The sequence below is a fragment of the Salminus brasiliensis genome, chromosome 17 (assembly GCF_030463535.1).
Source record: "Salminus brasiliensis chromosome 17, fSalBra1.hap2, whole genome shotgun sequence".
Classification (NCBI taxonomy): Eukaryota; Metazoa; Chordata; class Actinopteri; order Characiformes; family Bryconidae; genus Salminus; species Salminus brasiliensis.
Window position 1 is genome coordinate 16,288,445 of NC_132894.1, and position 15,696 is coordinate 16,304,140.

General features: G+C 37.1%; 1 protein-coding gene across 1 annotated transcript in view; it reads right to left on the minus strand.

The window, feature by feature from the left end:
- Positions 1 to 15,696, minus strand: part of LOC140538535 (inactive N-acetylated-alpha-linked acidic dipeptidase-like protein 2) — a 241,648-nt gene that overhangs the window by 88,472 nt on the left and 137,480 nt on the right. Inside the window, exon 8 of the mRNA XM_072661126.1 lies at positions 13,754 to 13,879. Within this exon, the coding sequence (XP_072517227.1) occupies positions 13,754 to 13,879 (126 nt within the window). The remainder of the gene's footprint in view (positions 1 to 13,753; positions 13,880 to 15,696) is intronic.

Consider the following 15,696-nt stretch of genomic DNA (forward strand, 5'->3'; position numbering starts at 1 on the left):
AGCAGACAGTTCGAGACAGTCAGAACCACAGACCTAAGAAATGACCTGGATCAAAATCCCCTGCATGCATACATGCATTGTAATCTGTAAGAGAGAGTGGGAAACAATGTATGTTTTATAGTTTAAACCAAATATTGGTAAAATTATTTAAGCAAGATTAACATTTGATTTGTACAATCAACCAACATGTGCCATATGCTATGAATGAAAATGTGAAATTTGGTAGCACAGTGGTTCTTTGTAGATGGTAATAATACACTCTTAACCTAACCCTGGTCCTAGTCCTATTCTTAACTTCATCCCAAAACCTAACCCTAACCCTAGTCCTATTCTTAACCTCATTCCAAAACCTAACCCTAACCCTAACCCTGGCCCTAGTCCTATTCTTAAACTCATCCCAAAACCTATCCCTAACCCTAACCCTATCCCTAGTCCTATTCTTAACCTCATCCCAAAACCTAACCCTAACCCTGGTCCTAGTCCTATTCTTAACCTCATCCCAAAACCTATTCCTGATTCTAACCCTATCCCTAGTCCTATTCTTAACTTTAACCCAAAACCTAACTCTAACCCTCATCCTGGTCCTAGTCCTATTCTTAACCTCATCACAAAACCTAACCCTAACCCTAACACTGGCCCTAGTTCTATTCTTAAACTCATCCCAAAACCTATCCCTAATCCTAACCCTATCCCTAGTTCTATTCTTAACCTCATCCCAAAACCTAACACTAACCCTGGCCCTAGCACTATTCTTAACCTCATCCCAAAACCTGACCCTAACCCTCATCCTGGCCTCTTAATCTCAACCTAGTCAAGTTAAGCTCCAGTTCTAGATTGGTATCAGCAGCAGATCTATGACAGCTGATTAAGCATGAGAATGTTAGTTGATCAGTGATTTCTCAGGTGAACATCTACAGAGCTGAACATGGGCTGTCCAAATAAAGTGAAAAACAGTAAGTCTCTTAAGTCTCTTAATCCACTGAATGTTCAGATGCTGCTACATGAGTGAAATGTTGTTGACATGTTACTGAGAGTCTGGTGAGTGTTTACTCATTCTAAAAAAGGACCACAAGGAAGTGTCACCAAACATTGTTTTCAGCACCAACCATTTATGATCAATTTATTTGAAAATAAATATACCTTTGAAATATACCATATATTCAAATATAGACAATACAAATGGTTTAAATTCACATGAAACCATCCTGTGTGTCTACACTAAATACCAAACAATCTTGTGTTTTCATGAAATAAACCCCTGTCTACTTCATTATATATACCAATGATGCTGGAACATCTAAAAAATGTAAAAACATCTGACTGAAACAGCGGATTACACCAGCATGGATTCCATGTTCATTTAAAATGGTCTAAATTGGTCTGGTGCTTGGTCTGTTTTGTTTGTTGTATGTTGTTTCATGGCTGCTGGCTTTTTTTTAGATGATGGAATAAACTAAAAATGTATTTAATTATGGCAGTTTGGATGTTATGATATGAAATGTTACCACCCAACCCTGTTCACAGTGAATTCAGTTTACCTACATAAACTGAAGTATTACACTCAGTCTATTTTATTTACATGTTTTGGTTAAAACTGCTGACAAAATGACCAAATAATGAGCATCTCTGAATTGAAATGGTGGGAAATGAACTGCTGTCATTGTTTTTTTGTTCTAAGAATACTTCACTGTAACACTTTTATTTTGCATTTTTCATTAAATAAATCTGTTACATTTTACACCATGTAGGTTTGTGCCTTGTTTTTCTCTACATGTCTTTGTCTGAACATGTAATGGACTGTATGCTAGATCTCAGATGCACCCTACAACATAACCTAGCATCTCTCAACATCAATAGATCTGAGGTTTCACTATGGGCACTGTCACTCCTGAAAATCTAAGCACCTGAAATAAGAGAGGAATGCAGGAATACTGGAATACCGAACATTCTTCCTGAAGCATCTGAAGAAATTCAACCAGTCGCATGCATAGAAGATCCAGTACAAAACATTGTACATCATTCTCAAGAGCTGAGTCCATTCTTACCTCATCCATAATCTCCATCCATCCTCCACCTCACATAAATGAACTGCAGCGCATAATCAAGACTGAAAAAAGGATCATTTGTCATAATCTGCCAATGCTTCAGAACATTTACAACAGCAGAGTCAAGAAGCACGCTAACCCCTCTCATCAGGGACATTACATCTTCCACCCACTTTCCTTTGGTGGAAGGTTCAGGGCTATGAAAGGCAGTACAAATAGACCCCTAGAGTTGTAAAGCTCATAAACTGTAATGGAAACTACAACTATGCTTTAAAACAAACTTTGAAACATCCCCTTACTGTGGCCCACAACTCCAGCATGTGCCATAATGCTTCTTGCACAAATGAACCACTGTTTATACGGTTCTGTAATTTACTGTTAGTAACAGTTTATTCAGATGCTGTACATATTCACATATTCAACTCTTTTGACATTAGCCCTTTTATATCTACTCTCTAGTCTCTCGTGCTATTTCTTTATTTATTTAGACCAGTCTGCCTTGAAAAACCCTTGTGGAAGAATGGGTTGTTCTAAAGAGCTCAATGAATTCCAGCATGGTACTGTAATAGGATACCAAGGTCAGCAAACATTTTCCCCTCCTACATTTTCCACAACCGTGAATGGTTTAATTGAAAAGTGCAAGTGTTTAGGAACCACAGCCACTCCAGGTTTTGTTACAGAGCAGGGTCGCTGAGTGCTGAGGTACATAGTACATAAAAGTCTCCAGTGCTCTGCTCACTCAATAACTGCAGAGTTTCAAACCTGTTGTTAGAGCTGCAAAGGGCGTGACTCACTTCATAATCATGCCTATGGATTTAGAATGGGATGTCATAAAAGTGTTCCAATAAATGTCCATACAGTGTATGTGTGTGTTTGTGTGCACATGTGCACCTATGTATGCATCACTATGGTCAATTCTTCATAGATAATAGAATACTCTTCACAGCCAATGTGGTTCAATTCTGGTCAGGATTGCGAATAAATGTTGGCAAGATGAATTTTCAGGAGAAATGTTGTTAAAGTGTGAGCAGAGTCAAACCTGAGCTTCTCCCTTGATTAAAAATTATAATTTTGGGTTATATGGTAATATGCAAAGATGCTCTGTGACTGTAAAAGAGGAGGGAATTTGAGCTAGAAGGATAAAAGGAAAGAGAAGAACCACAAGAAAATTTTATTACACTTCATGTACATCAGCATACATTTTCAAGGTTTTGATATGACCTAGAATGTCATAGTATATCAAAGAATAAGTGTCATACGCAGACTAATTAAACCCCATTCAGACAGAATTAGTTTGACACAGCGGGGACACAATGTAATTTTACTACAGGAAAAATAAAATATATCAGTAATTCTCACGGGACAGGAAATCTCTGCATGAATGCCTGAAGGGAGAGTGGTTACTCGATTTATGCACTGCTGTCACCTCCAGGAAAACATGATAATCAGTCTTATAACCCGCTTATAATAGTAATAATGAAATTTTAGGCCTAACTAGCAGCTACATTTACATTTGCCTAGCAGCTATATTACATGTGCATAACATGTTTGTAGGCTATTGGCTACTGTACACAATGACTTGCCCAAAGCCTCTAGAAGCATTGTGCCTGTGAGAAGTCCTTTGGTTGGTTTTCTAGATTTGACTAAGGTTTGCCCCAAACTTGAACAACCCAATGTATCTGTGCCATGCACAACGAACCAAAATGCCTCCCTGTGTGCCTCTAAACGTGAGAAAAAACATGAAAGGACATAATGTGGAATCTTTACTGATGCAGGTGTATAAAAATGACAGGACTGGACTAAACTCACTAGGGGACTCTGGTAATAGCTTGGTTACATTACCCCACCTTCCCATGTAAAACCAATTCTGTTCAAATAGTAGTCCATGTAGTCCAAATTTCTGTCCAAAATGCATGTAGATACATTAGAAAGAAATTATGTTATATATATATATATATATAATAAATAATAATAAATAATAATAAAAACATAAACCTGAAACAATCTGTTGAAAATATAACAATTTTGAACAAGAACAAGAGGTTCATGATTCAATTGTGTGTTCAGACATGGAGCACAAATCTTCTATTAAAAGCACAAACTGTTATAATGTAGACCCAACAGAATACTGCACACTAACAAGGCCAATTGTGTTTATTTTCAGAACAAGTACGAACACTTAAAGCTTAAAGTGCACATAAAATGAATGTGAACTATTGTTTAATCTCACAGGCCTGTTTTTTGTATTATTATTTATTTTTCAGGTCTATTTGCTTGGAGTGTGAGGAGGCCTTGAAGATGCTCGTGCCGAGGGACTTGTGCACTGTCAAATTACCAGCTTCAATGGTTCATTTAAATGGGTGGTTTAGCTCAACTATGGTAATTCTCTTGTCATTTGGTTCTAAGGAGCAGTATATTTATGTAATACTATTGTTGTACAGTACTATACAGTAATAGGGCACTGTTATTATAACTGGAATGGCATGTAAATACAATGTGGAACACTGCAGTATGTTTAAGAACGAGTTATTATAGAGGTAGGTGTTTGTGTGCTTGTTTTTGTCAGGTTGATGTGCTATTGTACAAATAGGACAAACTTACATACGGGGTCAAAAAAGTATACTCTGTTGAATTCCATTTTGACTTTCTGAACTCTCTGAACAGAAACAACACTCTAGACTGTTCAAAGTGTTTCAAAGTTCGATACCACTTATGTGATCTAGATATTCTCATTCAAAAACATTTCAAGTCTTTCTAAACTTCCTTCTTTGCAATTGACCTTGTGTTGATCAATGACAAAAAAAGAAATTGTTGTAAAAAAAAGTGTTTGACAGGTCAATGTAAAGAATTACAAACCACTGCTTCTTTTCTTGTTGGAGAAAAAATGAAGTATGTACTTAACAGCACAGTCATTTTTGCTTTTCTTTAATTTCATAGATTGAAATTGTACAGAATGAGCTTCATGTACCAAAAATCATGGCCTTAGAAATTGAATTCCAAAGGTCTCATGCATACACATAGCCAAAACATCTGAGGTTAAGCAGTGTCCATTCACTGAAAACTCAACAAGAAGTGTTCTCTATGTTGTGAGTCAGGGGCTGTATCCACCACATTACCTCATGGAATAGCAGAGAAGATAAGAGGCCGTCCGTGGACATTAGGTGGCTCAATGTTAACAACACATCAAACCCTCGTAAAGGCTTGAGCTCAGAGACGATTTGTCTTGACAAATGTGTGAATCGCTTCCAATCTAAAATCTCTACAACTGAGCTAGGCCTTGATAAACACGTTGTGAATGCTTGTATACTGTCCTGTATTTCCTTTTAATCAGACCTGACTTATTCTGAAAGGATTACATGTTGCACGGTTTTATTCCTAAATTGATTCTGCATCTGAAAACAATCATCCTGTCATGTCTTATATAGGTCAGTTTTATGCGGCCTAATATGAGCAAGCGAGAGGACTGAGGAGGAGCTCAAAGTGAAGCTCAACACATTAGACAGAAATATGCAATGATCCTGTACACTGTACATGACATATGTACAGTAATCAAGGTCCTAAGCAGTGCATGCATACGAACTGTGCAGGGCTACATGAATTATCATGTTTCTTTTTTATCAGTTTATGAGTTTTAGATATGAGCACACTGTTATGGGCCACAATGAAAGAACAGTTAAATTACAGGTCTTTAAAGGTATTTAAAAGGTAGGTCCAGACTGAAAACGCTGCTAATATGCTACATGCTGCTCTGACAGAATTCGTTGTGAAGAAATGCTCCTCACTGTCCTCTAATGATGCAAGTGGCTACTTGTGCAATGTACAGATGTGACGTGCTTAGTTCCGATGGTGAAGTCATATTAGGAATTAAGACACATAGCATAGCTTTTAACATAGCTCGCTAGGTGATACCTCAGTTAATTCCAGATATGGCCATGGTGTGAATGTGTTTATGCCCTAAATAGAACGAGTCGTATTCACCAATATCTTTCCTAGAATTTTCTTAAATTTGTTCTTGAGAAAAGTTCTAACAAAAAGTCTACATCAGATTCATGTAGTGTTTTTAAACCGCAGAGTTTTTCAGAGCTTTGCTCTTATAATAAAGGATCCCATTGCCCTTGTACATTGAAGAAATCCCAAAAAATCTTCCTACAAACAATTTCTTTTTGAGACTGGTTGGTGAATAAGATCCACTGAGTCTAAAGTATATTTTACAGGCAAAACACACTGCTGTTGATAACAGTACTAGTGATATCAGTAAGGTTAGCGCTGGAGATCAAGCAATGCTTTTTAAAAGACAATACAGATGTGATGTATAATGTGTATAATTCAATAAAAAGTTTCTGCTTTTGAGGGAAGGTTTTCTACTGGAACTTTGCTGTGAGGATTTGATTGTATTCAACCACAAAAGCATTGGGCATGGTGACTTTAGGCTTTGTCTGCCACTTCAGAGTCTCATTCTTTTGACAGTGCTTTTTTCAGAAGATATACAAGCTACTTGTGTCCATTTAAACACATGTGGACATTGAAGTAGCCCAGTTCGCTCACCAAAAATGGTGTCCTCAAGTTTTTGGGGACATAGTGTGTGTGTGTGTGTGTGTGTGTTAATCCAGCAAAACTACAAAGATAAAATGTAATTTATTTTTCTCTTCTACAGTGTGTGCAGTTGCAAGAATCAATATTGTAAAGCATATGGAAGCCTTAAAGGTTTTGAACACTCCGGTAACACTTTACTTTAAGGAACACATGTCAGGAGTTTATTAAAGTCTGGCTCTTTGTTCAATAAAACCCAAATATTATATAATACCCACAGCCAATCTGTAACACAAGGGATGAGGCAGGCTTTTCAGGGGAAATCCAACTCACAGAGTCACAGAGTCAACAGACCCCAGGAATAAAAGAAGACCAACAGGAAAAGTAAAGAAAAAAAAAACAGCTCTGCAGACACAAATGCTCTCTACTTGTCTAATACAAGACTGTAATTTGATAATTACAATCAAATAAATAATGTATTAAGGCAGCATTGTGTAGTTTTATATTTATAAGTTGACCCTAAGGTCAGAAAGTCCAAAGGAACATCCTATCCAATGTAGGAGTTTGCTTTTTTCTAGTGCAATATGTTACAATATTACACAGCTTTCTTCCATGTACATACCTAATATATTTACTGGGGGGACCCAGGACAAGGAACAGAGGTTTCCCCCTAGAATTTTTTTTTCTATTTCCCATAAGATATCTTTTCAGTATCTCTGCAATTTGGGGCATGGCCAAAAAGTAAGACTTGCAATGTCCATTTTGCATTAAGAACATGAAGATGGATTTCTATTTCTATTTTCTATTTAGATAGATAAAGAGGGGATATGTGTACTCTATGTAATACCTTAAGTTGTAAAGCTTTCTCCCTATTACATATTGTTTATGTATATAATCATACACCCTGTGATTTCTATCCCTAGCTCCCTCTCCCATGTTAGTCTTAGTCTCTCAGTACTGACACAAGAGTAAGATGTCAGGATGGCATAAAAAGTGCTCATTGATGTAGCCCCCACCCCCCCACCCCCCCAAGCAGAACACAAATGCTTTTTAAAGTCCTGTATTTGAAAATAACAAAAAAGGTCTCTTTTGGATATATTAAATCTCTCTGAGTCCCAGTGTTTAAATCCCAAGTACAGAATACCTGGTAGGAAATCAGGATTCTCAGCAATTGGAGTGCAAATAAAGGTCAGTCTGCTTCTCCGTTCAATATTTTGTACTGTTTTTCACTCTCTTACTGTATTGACTGTATCTGGGTTATTATAGTATTCTTTAATAGCATTTAGGGTACTTATAAAGAACAGATTTTTAAAGGACATGTTAACTGAGATGCTTCAATATACAACCATATAAAGAAGACATCAGACACCCAATCCGCTATATAATGCAGGATATATCTGGGAGGTCTAGGCCCCATTCATTGCTTGATTATAGTGAAAATGATCGCTTAATTAAGGGTCTTCATTTAATTTCAAATAAAAGAGCAAAACCAGCTATTTAATTTTTTTTATTGTTTTATGAGTGAATAAAATGGTAATAATTTGGATTATGTAAAGTAGGTGAGGGAGAACATTCATCTTCAGGAGTGAAATTCAGCCTTACCAAGACAATGTAAGATCTTGTTTAATCTGATAATGGGTCAGAATTTGCAGTTTATGTCTGCTCAAATTTTGGTGTAATCAGTTGTTTGGATTAGGTGAGGGACTAAAACAGCATATAAGGTCATTTTATGCAATTTGTTACCCACCGCTAATCCACATAATGCAAGGTTCTGTCTGATGACCTCAGCTAACGGTTCAATCACTATTGAAACCAGTAGGGGTGACAATTAACACCTTGTCTGTTACCTATTCAAATAAAAAAAAATCAGACCTATAACCTTCTCTCAAGGCTAATGCCAGCAGATCATTGTATAGCACTTTCACCCATTTGATGAAACTGTCACCTAAGAACTGAGTTGTTTACCTGTGTAAAATATAAGGTCATTTTACATGGCCAAAGGCCTTTTCCAAATCTAACGATATCACTAGGTCATCGAGTGACTGCTTTTGACATACCTAAATAATATTCAGCCATCTTCTAATCTTATTTAAAGAGTTACAGCCTGTAGATGAAGCCAGTGCTATCACCTTTAATCATGGAAGGTAAAAGGTCTTCCAAGCATTTGGCCAGAATTAAACATGAAAGTGACCTATAAGAGGCAGAGTCATCGGGATGCTTCCTAATTACTAACCTTAATTGTGCAGATTTGGCAGGTTATTAATATTAACATGTCATTTCATTTCATACTAACAGGAAGTGATGAAATTCTGCGATGCCAACATATGCCATTCTCGTCCTTCATAAAAAAAAAAAAAAGAAAACGTATATGAGTAGCCTACTCCTTTTCTGTTTCGCATTGCATTTTGGGACAACAGTGTCCATCATGGATTTTTGCATGTACTCATCTTTAACACATTTACTTATAGCACATATTCAAAAACTATTATTATTGTTGTATTACTAATTAGCATGCAATTGGGACATACCCAGAGACTTCTCAAAGTGTGTGGTGAGTGGGAGGAGCCAGAACTATGAGAGTCCAATCTGAGTCTCCCCAGAGAGAGATTGCGAGACATTGTGACACAAACTAAACAAGTTTCCAAAGTTTTTTGAGAAAGTGCTGGCGGGTGATAAGCCTAACATACAACAACACAGCTTTCAAAGTCAAACAGCAGCTTTCTATATAATGACACCTGAGGTTTTCTTACTCAAGACAGAGAATTTTTGAAGAGGTGAAAGAAAGCTAGCATTGTTTCTCCGTTTAGTCGTAGCATTGAGCAATCTTCAATCGGATTCAGTTTAAAATACACCAGGAGGCACATGCGTTGTTACAACGCTACCCAATTAAACCATGAAAAGTCTCTCAATTTATTTTGGATGCGCTGCTCCATAATCCCCAAAGAAGTATCTGTTTTATTATAATTGGTTCCAAAGCACTCATTCGAAACATCACTGCAGTGGCATCTCTATTTTGAAGACAGCTGCAAAGTGAGATAAGTGGAAAATATTACCAGTGTAGCACGAGTGTGATTTATAGAGTGGTTAAAATTAAAATTTCTTTAGACTGTGGAGGCTACCTGATGCCTCTCAAAGTTGTCTTCAAAAGATACACAGCATGATTGGAACAATCTGAAGAGTCGATAAGATCTGCACATCCAATTAAGACTGGCAGGAATAAAAAAGAAGCGAAGAAACAAAAGGGTTCAACATACAAAGGCACAAATTGCTATGACAGCCTTCCACAAATGTTTGGTTCAAGTGCAAAGTCTACGGGATGCTATATATATATATATATATATATATATATATATATATATTTATTTATTTATATATATAACTGAAAAGGCTAGAACAAATTACATTTGTTTTTATTTTTTAAGTATTTAGCTTGTAGTTTATTGCTTGTGGTTTATTAATATAAGACAGCTAGCTATAGCTGCTGGACTATGAGCTGCCACTTTGCACGTAAAGACATTGAATATGTTTGCCAAAATGCTCTGACAATGAAAAGGAATCACCAACAATGTTATTTTTGTGTTTCATATTATAATTTCCAGTGTGTTTTTTAATATTACCCTGACAAAATGCATACGTGTGAAGCAAAGAACAAATACTACATAACTGTTGTTTTCTTCAGTTCATTAGAATGTCTGAACCCTTTAGGGCAATAAAATTCAAAAAGACTTGTGTACCTTTTACTAGTCAAATGCTCAAATCGCTCATGCTCATTGGGCTGGCATGTTTGGGCCCTAAACTTACTTAATATATTTTGTCCATGGAACTTTCAACAGCTGGTATACATGGAGCCAAGGCTAGGGTAGTCAATTCAAGTCCAGGGTTTTATTTCCAATGGATGTAGAGGGCAGGAGTCAGAAAAAGAGAGTAGGGTTGATGGTGGAATAGAGGTTTTTGCAGGTGCAGACGTTATTCTGTATTTATAGGGTCAGTCCTCTTTGTTCACCAATAAAACAATTGTTGACCAAAAGAATTGTGGAGAAAATATGACGGTGTGAATTTCTAGCATTACTCTATAGTCCCTATTTTAGCATTCTTTAGGCGAACTGTCAATCTGCAGCTTGATTTAGGGTGTGTCAGTGTGTCTTTGCTATCATAACAACAAGAAAAGTAAGCCTTTTGGGGCTCGAAATACGCAAAAGGCATGTACTGAGTACTTTAATTATTCATGGGTGTGTTTCGAGCGTTATGTGCAATAAACCAATCAGTGTGTAACTTGCCACTCCCCTTAAGAGCCAGGTGCGTTCTGACTTTGGCAGATTGCTATTTCATTGGCATATTGCACACAGTGGTGGAGTGCCTCGCCTCTAGAATAATGCTATTTTATTTTGTATTCTGCCTGTGACAATTCACTGCCAAGATAGCAATGTACGTCTGACTGTTGACGTCTACCTAGATTGTTTTCAGTTTTCTGTTGCCAAGATAGTAACATGCCGAAAATTGACCTGAACACCATGCCCATCGACGTAGATATATTTGCAAACTCCGTTGCTATTTAAACAACGCAGACGAAAGGCGTGAAAATTGACTGTTGACGGTGTGTAAGATAGCAATGAGCATCGTAACGATCCTTGTGCAGGGTGTAAGATAGGGCTCTATATGCCACCAGTTTAATGACCAGTCTTTGGTGAACTTTGTGAGCCACTCTTAAATCAGTCCACATTCACGTCATGTGACAGCAGGAAACAATCTCTGCCCCTGGAGAGCTGCACTACAGTGCAAAAGATGCTTTCTTTGTCCAACTTTGTATTTTGAGAGGAGGCATTTGAAGATGATGAAGTGCAACAATAAATATGGAATAGGGTCTGCCCTTGAATATCTTCTCTCTCATTCTGACTGATCTTCTGTTGATAGAGCATCTACACCTCCGGGCTGGCTCCGAATGAAGCTGTCATTGAAAAGGAGAACGCATGTAGAACAGTGCGACCCAAATTACAGGCTGAGCACAAGGACATGATAAACTAAAGGCTGAACGTTATCTGCTTTCTTTTATGTACGACAGAATACATCAAGAGGTGGCTCTTCTATCGGCCTCACTTCATTTAAGGTATTTGAAGTCCTTTTTTTCTTTCTTGCAAAACTTTGTCTTCAGACTTCTGCTTTCTCCAATGAAATCAAACACCTCGTCACACAGAATTCAAGAAGGAGAGGAAATAATTATGTCTGTGAGCTAAAACCAGTTTTGGCTTTGAAGCTGAGCTTTTGCGAGAGATAGTTACATCATGCCGGAGTGGGTCAGGACCCTCTTTATTACACTAAAATGTCACAGGTGGACTGGCATTTAGGTTAATAAAGAGGATTATTGCTTGCATGGAAATAATAGGGCATCCTGTCATTAGAACACAGCCTTTGACCTCCTCTGAACTAGGCAATGCTTATGCTGTGCTGGCTTATTAGGGAAGGAATACATTGGCAGTATTTGAATAAGTTAACCTTTTCACCAACTTCTAAGCCACCAGATGTGATTATACAGGATAGCAGGCTGCTGTAATATGAAAAGAAACCCAGAGAGGGATGGTCAGCCACACACACACACACAACCATTAGAGTACCAATTTGAAATAGCACCACTTATATGTCAGGAATGGTTTAGAGAAAAAACGAAAATAACTGCAGCAGGTATTTTCTGTTTCTGTTTCAAAAAAACACAATTATGACTATTAACAATTAAATAACATTAGCATGTGTCAGAAGATATTCATAGTAAAACAAAAATAACAATGAACAAATATTTCCGGGTTAAAAAAATCTTTCTCAAACATGAATTATCAATAGACGTCAATAGACCATACATGTATAACCTCACCAAGCTGACTCACCAATTAATTTAATGTTGATATTCATGGCACTGATTTTTTTTATTATTATAATAATATTATTATTATATACTTAATTAAATAATGCACACATGATCAACATGATCACACACATGATCAACACATGCCTTTCACCCTCTCTGAACTAGGCAATGCTTATGCTGTGCTGGCTTATTAGAGCAGGAATACATTGGCAGTATTTGAATAAGTTAACCTTTTCACCATGATCAACCACTTTAACATGTTCTGAAGAGATTAAGACACCCAACATGCATTAGTCTAACATTCATAACAAAAGTATTCATCCCTTGAATGATATTTCCATTTTAATGCTTTTATAGATGAACTCATGATCAATATAATTTTAAAATATTTATTCTTTTTTTAACAATAATTTACAAAGTCTAAGTGAAAAAAGATTTCCACTAAATGTCAATAAAATAAAAAATATATCATGTAAAATAAGTGATTGCATAAATATTCGCCCCCTTTAATTCAAAGAGCTCAAGGTAACTGGTGTTAGTGGTCACATAGTAATTGGCAAAGTGCAGTAAATGTGTACTGTAGTAAAAAGACACCTGTCTGGAAGTACACCAAATACATAAATACACCACAAAGACAAAAGACCACTCAATGCAACACTCAATGAAAAAAGGTTATTGAAGAGTACCAAAAATCATTTTTTGTGAACATCTGGAGTTCAGTTAATTCTGAACATGGCGTATGTGTCAATCTGTTTGAAGCAGCCATCCTCACAAACTAAGTGACCATGCAAGAAGGAGACTAGTGAGGGAGGCCACCAAGACACCTATGACTACTCTGAAGGAGTTAAACTGATGCTACCACCACCATGTCCACCAAACATAACATCCAGTCTGATGGCCAAAAAGTTACATTTTAGTCCCATCAGACAAAAGAACCTTCATCCAGTTGACCACATGACTTTAAGTGAACTGTAAAGAGATTTATAAGATTATTTGCTTCTCTCACAAAGCTTTTAACTGGTGAAGAACATAGGCAACAGTTCTCATATGCAGCTTTTCTCCCATCTCAGCTGTGGAAGATTTGATTTCCTTCAGGTTAGTCAGAGGTGTCCTGGTGGCGTGACTTAGCGCACAGTCATTAAACTTGTAATTACATTGCACTGGTGAACATGCACTGAACTTTCAATATTTCCCCATATATTTCCATATACACTGCACCTAAATATACTACAAACTGCTTTTCTTATCAATGTAACCTTTTCAGTAATTTCGCTATCTCCCTCCCTCCCCAGAGCATGCCATGAGGTGTGTTGAGTTTTACCTTGCGGATGTCTGAAGCCAGCTGCTGTAGAGAGGGTGATGCTGTGGACTGGGGTCCTCGTGGTCTTACTGGACTGTGCAGGCTGACATAGGCCACTGCCCTGCTCTCCAAAACTAGTCTGTTCTCCTGGAAGCACATCAGACCATATTAGTGAATAGTTGCCATATGAGATGAACATGTTGCTCATTACATATTTCTAATAATTTTGTTTCTAATAATTAATTTCCAATAATTTCTAATAATTTCATATAGCAACATTTTTATACATAATTTTTAATGGTATATGGCTGTTACTGTAGAATCATCTACAACTGTTGGGCTGGTTGAACCAGTTCTATGTAAGTTAAATGCTTTGGATGCTTTGGACAGTTTTTTACAGTTTAGGTTAGTTGCTATGTAACTGTTTACACACTGTTAAATCAAAACCAGCTGCATCACACAACCTAGTTTATTACTTAGTAGCTTAGTAGTTACTATATATCTACACCTTCCCCACAGCAGGTGTAAGTGCTGACTACAAAGAGGACAAAACACAAGCTGAATATGTTAACTGCTATGGGTGCTTTTTTGTTCATGATAACACATAATTTTCAGTTCTAATCACGACTCTAAACTGTTGGATAGATAAAATCATGGTCAATATAATTTTAGTTTTCTTTTTCATTTACAAACTCTTTAAAGTCACAATGAAAATGATTTCAATTAAATATCAATTCAATACAAATACAGCATGTACAATAAAGTAATCACAGTTTACACTGCAAATATAAAGTAACATCCACAGTTCAAGCTTAAAAACTCAAAAACTGCCAGACTGATGCTCCAGTTGTGTTGGTTGGTCAAAAACCATTGTTGCATGTTTGGGTAAATATTAAACAATAACCAAACACATAATGGTCAATATTCAGTTCCCTAGTTCTGTTTAACTTTAACACCATTAACATTATACTGGATATTTGTCCATGAAAGTCAGCACAAGCTGCCATCACATTTTTATTGCAGTGAGTAAGTCTGAACTTGCTATCCTCATGTCATATGAACAGTGTTTAGCCTGTGTGTGCAGATTAGTTAGTTGTTTCTAGCTAAAAAAGGGCTTACTGATTGGTGGTGCAACTGATTTTTCCTGAAAAAAAGGCATTGCTTGTGACAAGCTGCAAAAATTGCCTCACAGCTTTGAGCATGGCAACTGGGAATCTCTTCCATTATCGTTCCATGCGTGTCTGTGCTCGCTAGGCAAAACAACCTATTATACTACAGTTAGTTTGTCTATGTTTACATTATATGCCTCATTAATCAGCTCTGATATTTTGCTTAGATCAGATTTGGCTATCTTGATGGTTCACATGTACGTGACTTGTATCTGTCTGTAATGTGAACAATCCTGTCCCTGAAATGGAACAGTTTGCTGAAATGATTTGTTTTCCCACATATCAAACAAATGTCCAATTTCTTCATCCCTCCACTGACTGCTGTACCTATCCTCCACTGCTGTTTTGCCATGTTGCCAGTGCTAGCTGATGACGGGCTTGTGTATAGGCAAAAAGACACATGAAAACCAATCTGACCATAAATGTTGCATGCTCTTGAGTCAGATACGTATCTGATCTAAGACTACACAAGAAGTGACTTGAATTGAATTTGAAAAAAAAAAAATCTGATATGGGTCACATTAACCCTTTAAGCAGCCAGTGACCGACCAGCGGGCCAAAAGTGTTATTTTTATTATCAAAGAACTGCTGCATAGGTTAGTACTGATGTCATTGTAGTTACTGAATAATACACCTTAGTGTGTAATAAGCCTTGCTGCATTAAGGGGTAGACCCCTTTAAACACACACAAATAGAAGTATTTGAATAACAATGGTGTCAGCCCCTCGGTATTGCGCCCTCCCCCGGGGCGATTCCGAGCCGCCGCCCACAAGCTCACATAGGGACTTTTGTTGT